We start from the raw sequence: 14,189 nt of genomic DNA, 5'->3' as shown, positions 1-14,189 counted from the left end.
GTGGCAGTGTGCCTTTTTCCAACATTAGATCTTAAGCCTGCAAGTGCCATATGCACAGATCTGAGGTTAAATGGCAGCAAATTCCATGTAAGAAGTGGCAGCACAGTCATTTTTCAAGCTATATAGACTAATCACTGTATTTTTTTTACATTGTTTTCATTTTTGGCAGTTCTTGAACCCACATTATTTTCCTAAACTATGTTGCTTTGTAAGCAACAACTCAGCTCTATGTTGTCCAAAGAGCAACTGCTAAAAAGAGCACCGACAGACATATAAACGGTGAAAAGCTTTTATTACAATCTCTTGTATTAAAATAGCCATAGTTCTATTACTGTTTTTATATGAATTAAGCACTGTACCATTTTACAACTTTCCACTTAAAAAAATGACCTTTTGTGTAATGTATATACTTTATTGACATACTGTGTAATATACTTTTTTTCCGGACAAGACCATCAGGAAAAATAACCCCTTTTCATTTACATGAATTCCATGTTTGGTTTTCAAAAACAAAACATGCTTGAAAGAACCTTGAAACTGTGTACTGCTGGACATTCATTTATTGTATGACTATAATAAATACAGGCTTTTGAAAGTGCATTACAGGACAATAACTCTAGTGAAGAATTCACTTTTACAAAATCCTTATGATAGGGCAAGCGCTCAGTTTGAACACAGTGCAAGCAGTCAAGTCGTCCTGAGAACTTAAGAAAGTTCGTAAGTTTGCTTTCATTGTAGGTGCATACCACTATTTAATGGCTTAATCCTTTTTCTTTTTTTTTTTTTTTTGTCAACTAGACTCATTTTGATGTTCACTACTGAATGTGACAGGAAAAAACGAGTGCAAATTTCATGTCATGTGGCAGGACTCAGTCCTCATGAGTGAATATTTAGCAGCTTACAAGCTCCCTACAGAAAAATGTTTTTCATATATTGAATTAATCCCAAGACCACGCTCAGTTCCATTACAAGCTAGGCTTGCTCAACTCAGCCAGTAATGACAGACAACTGAGTTAGTAACAGCTGCTGTCAGCTCTTCTCCACCAGTGCAAGACATACAGAGATTAAAAAAAACAAACTTGGAACAATACTTTAATATTCAAAATTTGCATTTGCAAATACCCTGAGAGGTTGCAGAAGGAAGACAATACAAGCCAAATTCACTTTGCTGAGACATTCAGTTCTCATTTCCCTGACACTGTGGTGTACATGACTTTAACCTTTAAACTGACAGTCTCAGCTTTACATAATCTCCCCCTGCTTGCAATAACACCAAGATTTTGACATTTGCTAGCATGAAAGATTCTCTCCCAGAAGATGACAACAGCATATTAATACCAGTAAGCCAAGTGTCACGCTGGGCTTCAGCAACATCCACTGTAAACTGCTGTTAAATAGCAGGCTCAGCAGAGAAGGAATTTAACTGTCTGCTGGGAGAGAATTCAGTTTTATTACTAATGGGAGAAATACAATAATTGGGGGGTGGAGGTGGGGGTGGAGGCAGAGTAGGGGAAGGGGAATAATAAATAGTGCCTTTTATTCAGCACATGTGCTTCTATGTGTACCTGCGTGTTCGTTTTCTTCTTAGCTGACAAACATGTAAGAACTCCACTTCTATGGACTTTTAGCAGTATTAAATAAACTTGAATGGAATTACTTAAGTAGGCAAGTTTCACCAATGTAAGGATAAGAATTTCAGGTCATGCCAATAATGATTCCTCTGCAGTCATTGCAGGCATGTTTCACCTCACCTGACACCTGCAGACTCCAGTTGGCATCATTTGGCATGATCTGCACGAACACTGAGAATTTCATGTGGCAGGACTCACCCCGTGGTGTTCTCTGCGTGCTCAGCAGAGCTGATGCAGTTTGGCACACCACAGCAACTCTGCTAACTCTACAGGCAACATCCCAACTGACTATACAGAAAGCCTGGGCTGACTAGTACAGATGCGCTATGTCCTGTGTTGCTGTACGTCATTCAGTCATATGAAGCCCACCACAGGAGGCATCAAATAGTGCCCCTTCTCATGGAGCTCTCATTTTTTTTGTGGTATATGAGGAAGACCAGTGTTCTAGTTCCTTGTACTGATTGTCTACGACACAAGAGTTGCTGCCAGATTAATGGTCACTCTAACTCAGATGCAGAAAATATGCAGGTGGAATGAAAGCAGGCAGTACTCTTTCAATCCATGTAGCTGGCAATCATTGTACAGCCTCACCCTGATCTCAGAAGTGTTCTGCCTGCCTTAATGGATATGAAATACCCAATGGGGTAGTTGCGTTGATTGTTCAAATCAATTTCAATTTAAGCTTTTGACCTCTCAGTGCTCCAATACAAAATTAAAGCACCACTGGCATGCATTTTCTCTTAAAAGGAAAATGAAAGTTCTTTTATGCAAAACATTAATAAAGAAATGATGATTTTTACTGTTCCCTACCCACAGATAACCACTGGTAATTGACCACTATAGATACAAGTTAAAAACCCATCGTTATTGAAAGTAGGGACACTTACTGTAAGAGCAATAATTAGAATTTGACTCTCAGGGGAAAGCCCTTGCAACCCCAACTGAATTCAAGTACTGACAAGTGCTTAGTACTGCTGAAAACAAGACATTAAAAGTACATCTTGTATTTCTGCTGCTATACTGAATACCTATGTAAGCTATATAAATCAAATGCATGATCTGTGGACATTTCACTTAGCTTAGAAATCAAAATTGCATGTAACCTGCCACTCCATTAACAGCAATTACTACCAGAATGTACCAAATTAGAGAATGAAAATGAACATGACTTGCAAATTCTATTAGTTTTTTAAAAATATGTCTCTTATCTACTAAGACAACAGCCAATGAAGCATGTTTAATCACCCTAGAAGGCTGACTAAATACCCTAAAACACGGAGAATAACCTCTAATTCAACAGTTTTGCTTTGAAATCAGAGCTGTACGCATTGGACTGCTGGTATGGAACAAACTATAAATATGCAATTCAAAACAAAGAACAAAATGCAAAATGCCTAAGTTCAAGTTAATTTGCATAGGGTTAGTTCTGTCCTACTGCATTCCAACAGTCATTTCTCAATGGTTTCCAATAGGATTGAGTTTTCTCAGTACTCTGAAAGAGCTCCTCAGCAGCTCATAGAACCATCAGTTACGACTGGCTCCTTTGAAAGCCAAAGACATAATGGAACCGGGCAGCTTGTTCACTTCAAATCCTGGTTTTGCTAAATAGGTCACACAACGAAGTAACAACATGAAGCTGCCAGACACAAAAGTTTTCTTGGGGATTCCACACTTCCAGAATTACTCAGTGGACATTCTAGACTGATATATGGCTGCGTGCTGATTACATCTGTGATTTTAAAAATAACTTGTGATTTTGATGAATAAGCAGCAATCTAAAATAAGATGCCTGAATACACTGCATGATTTTCATAGTATAGCTCTTCTGAAAAGCAGCGTTTCTAATACTTCCAGCCAGGCAGTTTTGAAAATTTAGGCTATATATATAAACTTTGCATGAAGTGCTGCATATGTAGGCAAAAAAACAATGGGAAATCTTTTACTTACTAGATATGCCTGTCACCAAACCTGTTGCCAATCTGAAGCCACACTAATTCCTCACAGTAAAAGTAGCAGAGTAGGAAGCATCTGTTGGGTAGATGGTACATGAGTGTTGCTGTGCTTTCCCTCCTGTAGAAGGGAATCTGTGAACACATGTAAATATCATTTTTACTGATAAATAAAAACATCACTTTACTTTGGAGTTCCTGCTTGGAGTTGCACGAGTTCCAATGCAGTCTTGGAGTTCAGCTGGTTTATAACCAGAAGTAGCTGATAAGAGCATTCAGAAAGTACTGCTGCAATGACATTGGGATGCTGGGGAACAACCAGCTGGGATTCCAGCACACTGTTCCAATGAGCTGCTTACAGATCCATGTATTAGCTTTTCTTTCACCTTTCATATTTGCTTCATTTTGAGTATAAGATCAGTAGCATTCTTACAGTGCTTTGAGATCTACAAGTGTAATTGTAACACGAGTGCAAAATTCCTCTAGTTTCCCTTAGTAAGAACGGTTGCACAAGGGAAGAACAATTCCTGTACCACCACCTGGAGGAGAAACCTCCTGGTATGTCATGTGGAAAAGACAAGAACTTCCTCAGGAAGACCTGCCTTCATTTACTCTGGTAACAATCACAACAGGGGAGATAAGAAAAGGCTCTTCTTTTTTTCCTAAACAAACAAACAAACAAAAAAAAAACGGGCTGATTGGACATTTTCCTGTAGGTTTTGCTCATTTTGTTAATTCTGAACCCCAAAACTAATGGAATTATTTAACATGGTTAACAGTCTTAATTAAAAATAAAGTATATAAATACAAGTACTTCCCTACAGTGTCTGCCATGCAAATTATGCATAACTGGAACAATGCCCAGACTTGGTGAGATAATACAAACAGAATTAGAAACAAAAATTGAGTAAAGCCACACTGACCACTTAAAAAAACAGTACAAAATAGTAAAACGGATCTGTTAGAAATATTCTATGAAATCTAGAATATGACTAGCAACATGAAGCGTCCTGTTTTGATCTCTGCAAAATATCCTGGCAGCATCCCTTTGAATTGCATTGGTTCACACACAAGAGATCACACAGGCTTTCAGCAGATGTAACTCTACACATTTTGGCCCTTTATACTCTCTGAGAGGTTTAGAACAGTTTGTACAGGTTGTTGGCTACCTGCCTGTCCTGAAACACTGCCACCACATTCAGTAGGTTTCAAAGAGGGGACTGTTGCCACAGGAGCACAGAGAGGGCCACTGAAACTCGCAAAGCTGCTCCGCAGCCACTTCCTTTCATTCAGATGAAGTGGATCCAGCTCTCCTCACATTCTCTAGGCATCTTGAGGGGGTGAGTCCGGCAAGTCAGACTGTAGTTTTTGCCCCTGTTGTTATCCCAATACTCCTGCCCGTTGACTTGGTACCTTGCTGCAAACTGGACTACTGAAGACAGCTGGAGGAGGAAAGGAGGCACGGGGAGAAAGAATGTGAAAACATCAACCTGACCCTGCCCATTTTTCTCAGGGATGCTACTGTGCCAATGAGCAGCCACTTCATGGAGGCTCTTCCACTGGTTGAAGGTGTACCGCACAGACACCTGCTTCTCAAAAGCAACATTGCAAACTTGGATGGTGCCGCTGAGCCCCAGATCTGAACTGGTGACTCGTTCAAGACACACCTGCTGCTCCTGAAGTCGGGCAGAGAAATCCATGCAGTCTGCAGGCTGCTGGAAGTCAGGGACTAAGCACTGCATGGTGAACTCCACGTCCAGGCTGCTGTACCAGAGGTCTGAGTTTATGGACAGCCTGGAAAGGACATGCAAAGGGATGGATGGATCCTCCCCAGTCTGGAAGACTTTCACTTCGGTGAGCTCCAAGCCCAGAGCATCAGCAAACCTCACCCTGTTCATACGGCTCTGGCACCTGGGAACTTGGCATTGCACCGCTGCTCGCTTCCTCCTTTCAGGTGTTGTAGGCAACGATCTCGCCCGGCGGCGTATGATGGGCCGTAACGCTGGGTCGCAGGTGCTGGAAGCGCTGCTCTGAAGCTGGTTTGTCTGAGGTCCCCCCTTGGCTGAGGCACCGCTCAGCACAGACGTGCTGCTGCTGGTACGCGCTGCCAGGGGCTGCTGCTGCCCTCGTGCCGCTGCTCCCTCAGCCCGCAGCATGTTCTGGTAGAGATCGGACAGGTAGCTGGGGTTCCTCCGAGGGCCTCGCACCTCCATCCTGAGCTGATGGTGTCAGCACCGAGCGCTGCCTCCCCGGAGCACGCACCCTGTGGTAACAGCCAGGCGGCGAGGGCAGAGACCTGGAACCTGTCGCGGCGGCTGGAAGCAAACCAGGGGCTGGCACCTCACGGGGAACACCCGGGCCCTGCGGCCGCTTCGCTCGGGGCTGGCGGAGCGGCTCTTCAGGCCGGCAGGAGCCCTGGGGGTCCCGCTCAGCCCGACCCGGGGGCCCCGCAGCCCCCACCGGCGGTGCCGGGGCCCGGGGCCGGTTCCCAGTTCCCAGTTCCCGGTTCCCCGGCCCGGCCCCGCCCTCCCGGGGCCGCCTGCGCGGAGCCCCCGGCCCTGCCCCGCCCGCCCCGCCCATGGCCGCCCCGCGCACGCGCAGTGCCCGCCCGCAGCCGCCGGGGGATGGCGGGGCCGCGGCAGGTACCGGGACGGGGCGGGAAGGGGGGAGGGAGGGGGGGAGAGGGCGGTTCAGTCAGGGCCCGGCCGCTCCTGGCCGTGCTGGGGCTGCGGGCAGTGCCCGGGGCGGAGCGGGGCTGTGGGCAGCAGCCGTTAAATGGGGCCGTCGGAGGGGATCGGGGCCACGGGAGGGCGGTGTTGGGGCGCGGAGGGCTGCGGGGTGCGGGAGGGAGCCGCTGAGACCGGCGGCCGGGAGGGAGAGCAGGGACGGGGGATGGCGGAACGGCGGTGGGTGAGGTAACGCACACAGACCGTGTACATACACATTATGTACATCTGCATCGTGTACAAATACGTCGTGTACATCTACATCATGTACATCTAGATCGTGTACATATAAACAGAAATCCTATAAACACAAACCATATAAAAACAAACCACATACATACACATCGAATACATATAAACACAAAGCGCAGCGCAGCCAAGCTGTGGGTGGGTGAGGAGAGGTATTTTGGTGCAAGTCAGCTGTTCCCCTTCCGAAATCTGTGTCTGTGCAGCCCTCGGAGGGGACTGCGGTGTCTGGAAGAGAAAGGACCCCTGCATATGCTGCTGGGAGCATTTTTGGTAGCAGTTTATGAGTGCTGGGAGATGTGCTTTTGAATAAGGAAAATATTAAGCATTTGATACAAAATCCACATATATGAACGTACCATGAGCGCGTTTCCTGGCTCAGAAAAGGACAACTCCCGGGAGGCTGATCAGCTGTTCGTGTTAAATGGAGAGCAGCGACACCCACCACCATTTGGCTGGTACTTGGCTGCAGTCAGCACGCATAAGGCCCTGCAGGAAGAACAAAACGAAGAGCATGCTGTAGTATGAAAAGCAGCTCTCCTAACGCCGCTGTACTTCAAAACATTTCTCTGTATTTTTACAAACCACGTTTCCAGGACAGGCTTGAACACGGTGTGGTTGGCCTGGCATCCCCTCGGTACTGACTGCAGAAGCCTTGGGGTAACAGCACTGGGCTGGTGGCTGCAGCAGCAAAGCATGTGTTGATTCTGGCTGGCAGTGCCCCCCAGCATTGCTGCGTTATCAGTGCATTGCATTGCAGCATTAATGGGCAACCTGCGCCTGGCGGGTATGCCGTGCTGCTCCCCTACTCTGCTCGCCTCTCGGTACCCAGGGGGATGACTGCTGGGCACGGATCAACACTAGGAAGAGGAATAATGCAGGAATAATACGCAAGCACCCAGGGAGGGGATGGTGCTTTCCAGTGCCATTTGGTAGCTGCTTATTGATTGTTGTACTGCTTTAAAAATAAATCGCATTGGGAGGAATTGCATGTGTTCGTTTATCACATTTCTAGGACATGGTGATGATTGCATCTGATAGGCTGTGTCGTATGGACCTAAGACTGGAGTCATTTGAAGATTATGTACAAATAAAGGTGCAGATACCATTTTAAAAGAGTAATAATGGGACCAGGCATTCAAGAACATCCTTTATTACTGCACAGAAAGACACAGAAAAAGGAAATCCAAATCAATGAAAACCACAAAGGAATGGTAAAGTAAGGAAATTATTTTCTCTCTTTCTAGTTATAGAAATCTCTACTGTAGAAGAGTTAATAAGCGCATGACTGTACTGTTCAGATTCTCATCTCCCTCTCTGATTCACACCACCACAAATGATCGTGCAGTAGGACCATGCAGGTCACAAAATGACAGAGGTGTCTGTGTCACTGGAGGCACTAGACTCATTTTCATTCTGCTACAAGCTCTTGAATTGATGAATTAAAGGTGTTTTTTTTTGTTGTTGTTCTTGTTGTTTTGTTTTGTTTTTTGTTTTTGAACAAAATGAAAATGCAACTATATTGACTTAAAAACTGTGAACAAGATGTCTTGCCTGACATTAAATAAACTGTGGTCAATCTAAATTAGATGGGGGAGTATAATTTTCCTATTCCTGTTCTAAGATGACATTTTAAAACTTTCTTTTGTAAAATTAGTAATGTTTCTTGTTTGTAGAACAAACACTGTTCTCTGGTTCTTAAACAACACACTGATATAATGATGCTGTGTGCCTACACTGATATATCTGATTTGAAGTAAAATACATATGTTAGTTTTAAGCTGTCCAGATTGGTAATGCCATTTCTTTTGCTTGCATATGATTTTTTTTCCTACTAATATTTGTACAACTCCAGTATAAAACAAACTGATGAATCTTTTTGTGCTGCTGTTGTGAATTAGTTTGTAGTAATATCATAATAGATTGTATGCTCCCTGCCCACTTCCACTCATTAACATTATAGGAATAATCCTTTAAATTTTAAGACTATGCAAATGAGAAAGGCAAGCAAGATTTGGTTGTGGTGGCCTTCATATTGTACTTTGTAATTAATTTGGTAAAGTGCATTAGAACCATCAGTTCCAGGTATTATATACAGTAGTAATTAAATACACAATCTCTAATATTTACTATTTATTATCCCCAAAGTAACTTTGGGATCCTCTTATAGAAGGCTTTATACGGGGGCTAAGTTCTGTTATCGTATCATTCAATTATGCATTTTGCTATAATAGCGTAAAAAGTATAGTAGTATAGTAATACTATAAAAAACAAAAAGTTAGCATAGCATAGTTCCAGTGAATATTAAGAATAGTTGCAATCAACTCTCTAAAACTTAATGGTACTGTAAACTTTTATTGTATTTATATTCTGATGATGATAGGTTGCTATTTGTGTGTCATACTCAGTTTAATCCTTGCTATTTGCAGTAATGGAAAAAGCCATCCAAACACCAAAGGACTAAAGAAACCAGTTTCTCATGTGAAACTGACTCCTGGAACATTAGGGAAAAATGTATCAAGTGCCAGTGAAAAGGTAAATCAAACCAGTTCTATGTTTATAGAAAAAGGGTACCTAGTTTATGTCAGCTTTTAATAGTAACATCACATATTTTCATATCTTTTCAGACTTCCCATGATACTCAATATGGCAACCAACCAAGTACTTTTAAGAAGGGAAGAAACCAACTGGATGACAATGCTCAGTCAAAACGGTAATTCTGTGCTAAGATCATCTGTTCAATTTAATCAAGCAGGTATTTAAATGTTTGTGATAAAATCATGGCTTCATTTTGTTGCCTTTAACTTCCCTAGACTCAGAATTCAGAATTTCTGTGGATAATGAACGTACGTAGTCAATATGGAAACTTAACTATACTGCCTTAATAGGTTCTCAGGCAAATTCAGAATAAATAAAACAATAAAAAAATAGTAGTAGGTAGCATTCTTTCTGCCGTCAAATATTAATTTTACCTCATTACTAAATTTCCATGCCATTTGTAGTTTAATTTGTGTAGATCTAGGTCCTTGAAGGAGGTGGCAAGAACTTTGTAACCTGTTGTTCCAAAGACATCAATCATTCTAACAGGATATGATCTTTGTTTTTTTAAGGATCACGAGTGTTTGCACATCACTTCCTAGAGTACAAGGATCAAAGAAGAGTCTCCCAGAAGCAAGGCAAAGTGAATCTTTAGTGCACAGGATCCCTCCTGCCATAAAAGGCAGCACACAAGGTAGCTTCTGTAAGGTTAAAGACGTGCCAGTACAACATTTTTATTGCAGTAAAAAAGAAAAATTTGAAAAGAATCGTGAAGAATATGTTGCTGAAGCTGGTCCATGCTCCTCTAAATGTCAAGGAGCATCTGCAGGTGAAATGTTTCTTGATTTTCAATCGGTACAAATTATTAAAGAAGATGCCGAAGATGATAGTGCCAGTGATCTCTCTGATTCAGAAAGGATTCTCATTCCTCCATCTCCCTGCACACCACCAGAACTCATACTCAGAGCTGAGGAAATTGATCCAGGTTGTTTGGAGCATGTGCCTGATACAGGTTTTAAGGAATCAGAATATTACTACCCAGACTTCCTGCCACCCCCTTTCAACTCATGGGACTTGAAGCAACTGGCCATCTTTGTTAATGTAGAGGGTAAATCTGAGTTTCGACCAAAGCCAACAGGATTTCTGGAGAAATACATTGATCGCCTTCTGCAGCTGGAATGGCTGCAAATGCAGACTGTACAGAACGAGAAGGTAAAGGCAGCCAAAGCCAGACCACAGACTGCTCCCAGTGCCATACGTACCCTAAAAAGCCCTGGCAAATGCAAAGCATTGTTAAGCCCATTGCCTAGCAAGCAATTGGCTCCCCAGGAAAGTGTTACAAAGCTCCCTACATGCTATTCAGGTCACAGGGGAGATTCATACTGTGAAGAAAGTCGACAGTGCTGTTCACATCCAGGTCACTTGAAACTATCTGAGAGAATAGGATATGCAATGTCTTCTCAGAGACAATCTGGTGAAGTAAGAAGTGAACTGAAAAAAACAACTGCAAAGCAACAGCTTCTCAATATTCAGCCACCTGAGAACAAATCTAAAATTCAAAATGTTGGTAACATCAGACCCCCTAAGCAAGCATCAGTATACCATGGTTCAGCTGCTCCCATGAAAGGTGTAAAAACATATGCATGTACAAACCCAAAGAAAAATGGCAATGCTAACAATTACATTCCTTCTAAAAAACCAACAGGGGACAGGAAAATTAAAACAAATGGCACGAAGCAAACATCGCACAAATTAAAATGAAGAATGATTTTTAAATGTTAGAAAAAATGTAAATGTTAAAAACAACATCTTTTTTGATGTTTTTTGACTGCTAGAAAGCATTTGGCCAATGCAGAAGGGTCATGTTTTCTTCATCGCAAGATCCTGAAAAAACATGTTCTCAATGCTTGGTTCTAAGTCAGCACTGTTCTTTTCAATACATTTGATCTTAAGCCAGCAAGGCCAGCAGGAAATCTTTTCCCTGAAGGCATGTCTTCCACCAGTCTTTCCTCAAAAGTATTTATAATTGCTCAATGAAGATAACACGAGCAGAATATGAAAGTTTAGAGATGTACAATATGTCCTATTTGCACCAGCTGAACTCCATTGAAATCCATTGTGTTTCCTCTGCTTACCTTGGTGTATTTGAGAGAATAGGAGCTGTGCTCTTTTTCTGTAACAGATGTGCTATTTTGAGACAGGTTTGATGGTGTTCTGTTTTCTGATGGAAAAAGGGCTCAATTGTTTTTATAAAATAATGGAGTAACCTATCTATACAAAGTCAAACTCTTAATTCTTCATAGAAGATGATAAATTGAGTTTTTTGATGAGTTCTATTTTTATTTATTTTTTGCTAGGAAGAAGAATGGAAATAAAGTATTGAAATATTTTAATGCAGAAAGGATTATTTTAAAGACAAACAATTACTAGGGAGCAGACAGCTTATGTAGTGGCAGATTAAGAAAAAGGAATACATATTTTTATACCCAGAAACCTTCACTGTATTTATATACAGTATTCCTTCAAGTTAACTTTGTAAACCTTGATGTTTTTTGTCATTTAGAAGAAATGACCAAATTTCAAACCGCCCATGGATATCAATAACTAATGCAAAATAATAATATTACTAGATATTCTGTGGTCTAACGTCCGGAACTCATAAACTCTCAAAACATAGAAAATAGACTCTTACGGGATGAATTTGAAAGCTATTTTAAGGTCTGTCAAAGATATATTTTGATACAAAAGATACCTATTTTCAGTTACTGAGATGACTATTCCATGCTCCAGTCTACTTCACTTAGCTTGGCTTCTTATTTCAGGGTTTAGTGATGTGGCATGGGGAAATACCCTACAGAAAGAAATTGTACAATTTTTTAATGCAGGGTCCTGTCCTTGGACTCTATTTTGAATTGTGTCTGTGAGATACAAGAGAATGTGAAAAATAATTCAGTGGATATTCAAGTGTCAGTTCAGCTGTTAGCTGGGGACACAATCCTGTTAAAATGAAGTTCTAGAAAATGTTTTGAACTTTCATTTTAAAATGAAATACTTCCTGAGCACCATTAGCTTCATCCTCAGCCACCTGTCACAGCGAACTGTTTATGAGAAGTGAGCTGAGGTCTGATGGACCAAATTTTAGAAGTGGATCCTTTCCATTGTGATATCAAATGAGAAAGTAGCAAATGCTAAAGAATATATTTATGTACATAGTTGAATTGCACTTCTCTGGTTGATCTCATGTTGGTTTTAAGATGCTTAGCTGTTTCTATTCATTCATTGTGCCTACCAGATCTTCAGCTTTGTAAAATTTCAACGCATGGATTTATATATAGTTTAAAATGAGAGAACATTAATAAATATAGTAATAAACGAGATTATTTTACAGTACATAAAAACAATGCTCAGGAATAGTGTGAGAAATATTTTTAGTGGCTTTTTCCTAGTCTACTGGAGACCAAATGTGAAATTTTAAATTGATAAAGGAAACAAATTTAATGTACAGTATATTTACATATTCAGTATTTGTTAGGATACAGTTAAAATAAATTGTAGTTGCTTGTATGTTGTGCTCTATGCAATTAAAGTGGAACTTAATCTGACATGCTCAGTGATCAAGTAAATTGGCTGTGTTGGAGGTGTGGTGAAACTTACAGGATGGCATTCAAATACCAGCAACTGCACAGCACTGGCACATTTCATCCTTTTGTTTTGTTCCAGACTCATTGTGTATTTCAGCTTTTTTAGATGAAAGGATCTTGCATCCACTGCTGGAATTTCAGGCTTTGGCCAAATTCTCCAAGCCTTCATTAGTCAAGTTTTCCTGATTCGCATTAAGAGTAGTGAAAGTAAGACTGCTCTTACTATATAATAAGCGCTGTTCTACTGCATGATTTTAGTACCCTGTTTTGGCACACTACTATAGGCACCAAAAGCAAGGTGAGCAGGATCAAGTCAATAATCAGAATGGCAGTTTTTAAAAACAAATTCTCTTAGATGCAGTAATTAATTCAGCATGTTATTATGACACTGAATATTAGTGTATGCTAAATTTTTATCTGAAATGTGGCTCTATATTGGTGCTTTCCTAGATTACATGGAGAGCATGTAGACATACGCATTTTGCATGATCACCTCTTAAAGAATAAATAAATAAGTGGTGTTTCAGTCAGCTTTGACTAGAGCAAAGGCGATTGGCACTGAGAATTTTTTTTCTCACAGACCCAGGAATTAGTAAGTATTGTTTTAATGTAGCACTTGTGGTCTAATGCACTTTAATCTGTTGTTGGAGACTTTTTAAGAAGTTTAATAGGCAGAGATGGTGATGGCACTGAAAACAAGTCTGGATACTTGTTCATCACTAAGCTCTGGCTGTGATCAGGACAAGTAAGTTTGTCTCACATGATAATCACATGATTCTGATTCTAATTTTTGTTCATTCATTTGATACTTTTGAAATTGCTTTCTTTCAAAAACTGTTCTTACTGTGAGCAGACCTGCAAGTGTTGGATTTTATCTGGAAGCAGTTTTGCTCCTATTTTACTTGTCTGTGTTCTGGGCCTATAGATGAAAAGAGCTGCTTTTATGAAGAGGACTATGGTTTATCTTTCCTTCATTTTCTATTGATGGGTATTTTCTTTAAAAACACTTCTGAATATAACAGAAAAGTTTATTCCATCAAGTACATTACATTCAGAATTTAAATAATTCCACAGCACAGTTTGGGTGGTTATTTATATTTTTTCACTCTATATAGCAATATTATCCTATATTCACATGTATCTAAGTGTAGCACTGAAGATGCTGAAGAGCAAGTTTACTGTAATTTGAGCTATTTAAATGGAATGATTTTTTTTCTATGTAATTTTAGTGTTCTGTAGTACTACCTACAAAACTGATACACTCAGGTTGCATTTTAAATAGCCAGATCCTACTTCAGTTATACCAATATATATAAACTTTGAACAACTGTTGTTCTTAATGAAAAAATAATTTCTCATAAAAAAAATAATTAAACAGGCCACTGTCTGGAGCCCAGCTTTTGATGTTGGCAATCATTTGTTCTTATTTATTTGAAGATTCTGTGGATATTTTTGCTG

At 40.8% G+C, this 14,189-nt stretch overlaps 2 protein-coding genes across 3 annotated transcripts; one reads left to right on the top strand and one right to left on the bottom strand.

The window, feature by feature from the left end:
* Positions 1–275: 275 nt before the first annotated feature.
* On the bottom strand, positions 276–6,056 carry PPP1R3D (protein phosphatase 1 regulatory subunit 3D). The gene has a single exon (XM_084538394.1). It carries the CDS (start codon positions 5,791–5,793, stop codon positions 4,870–4,872), a length of 924 nt encoding a protein of 307 aa, XP_084394520.1. The 5' UTR covers positions 5,794–6,056; the 3' UTR covers positions 276–4,869.
* A 90-nt stretch (positions 6,057–6,146) lies between these two features.
* FAM217B (family with sequence similarity 217 member B) lies at positions 6,147–14,127 on the top strand. 2 transcript variants are annotated; one of them, XM_084538392.1, is made up of 5 exons: positions 6,147–6,222; positions 7,568–7,771; positions 8,982–9,087; positions 9,180–9,265; positions 9,663–14,127. In XM_084538392.1, the coding sequence occupies exons 2-5, from the start codon at positions 7,677–7,679 to the stop codon at positions 10,849–10,851; spliced, it is 1,476 nt and encodes a 491-aa protein (XP_084394518.1). In that variant the 5' UTR covers positions 6,147–6,222; positions 7,568–7,676; the 3' UTR covers positions 10,852–14,127. The 2 variants fall into 2 exon arrangements, with proteins under 2 accessions (XP_084394518.1, XP_084394519.1); XM_084538393.1 differs by lacking the exon at positions 6,147–6,222 and having other exon boundaries at positions 7,571–7,766.
* The last annotated feature ends 62 nt before the right edge of the window (positions 14,128–14,189 follow it).

This window comes from Aythya ferina (assembly GCF_964211825.1).
Source record: "Aythya ferina genome assembly, chromosome: 16".
Lineage (NCBI taxonomy): Eukaryota > Metazoa > Chordata > Aves > Anseriformes > Anatidae > Aythya > Aythya ferina.
This window is presented reverse-complemented; position numbering and strand designations above follow the sequence as displayed.

Bases quoted from the DNA above. Each gene is read 5' to 3' on its own strand.
- PPP1R3D (XM_084538394.1), bottom strand. From the start codon at position 5,793: ATGGAGGTGCGAGGCCCTCGGAGGAACCCCAGCTACCTGTCCGATCTC.
- FAM217B (XM_084538392.1), top strand. From the start codon at position 7,677: ATGGGACCAGGCATTCAAGAACATCCTTTATTACTGCACAGAAAGACA. The intron at 9,088-9,179 runs GTAAATCAAACC...ATATCTTTTCAG, and splicing joins TATCAAGTGCCAGTGAAAAG to ACTTCCCATGATACTCAATA. The intron at 9,266-9,662 runs GTAATTCTGTGC...TGTTTTTTTAAG, and splicing joins GACAATGCTCAGTCAAAACG to GATCACGAGTGTTTGCACAT.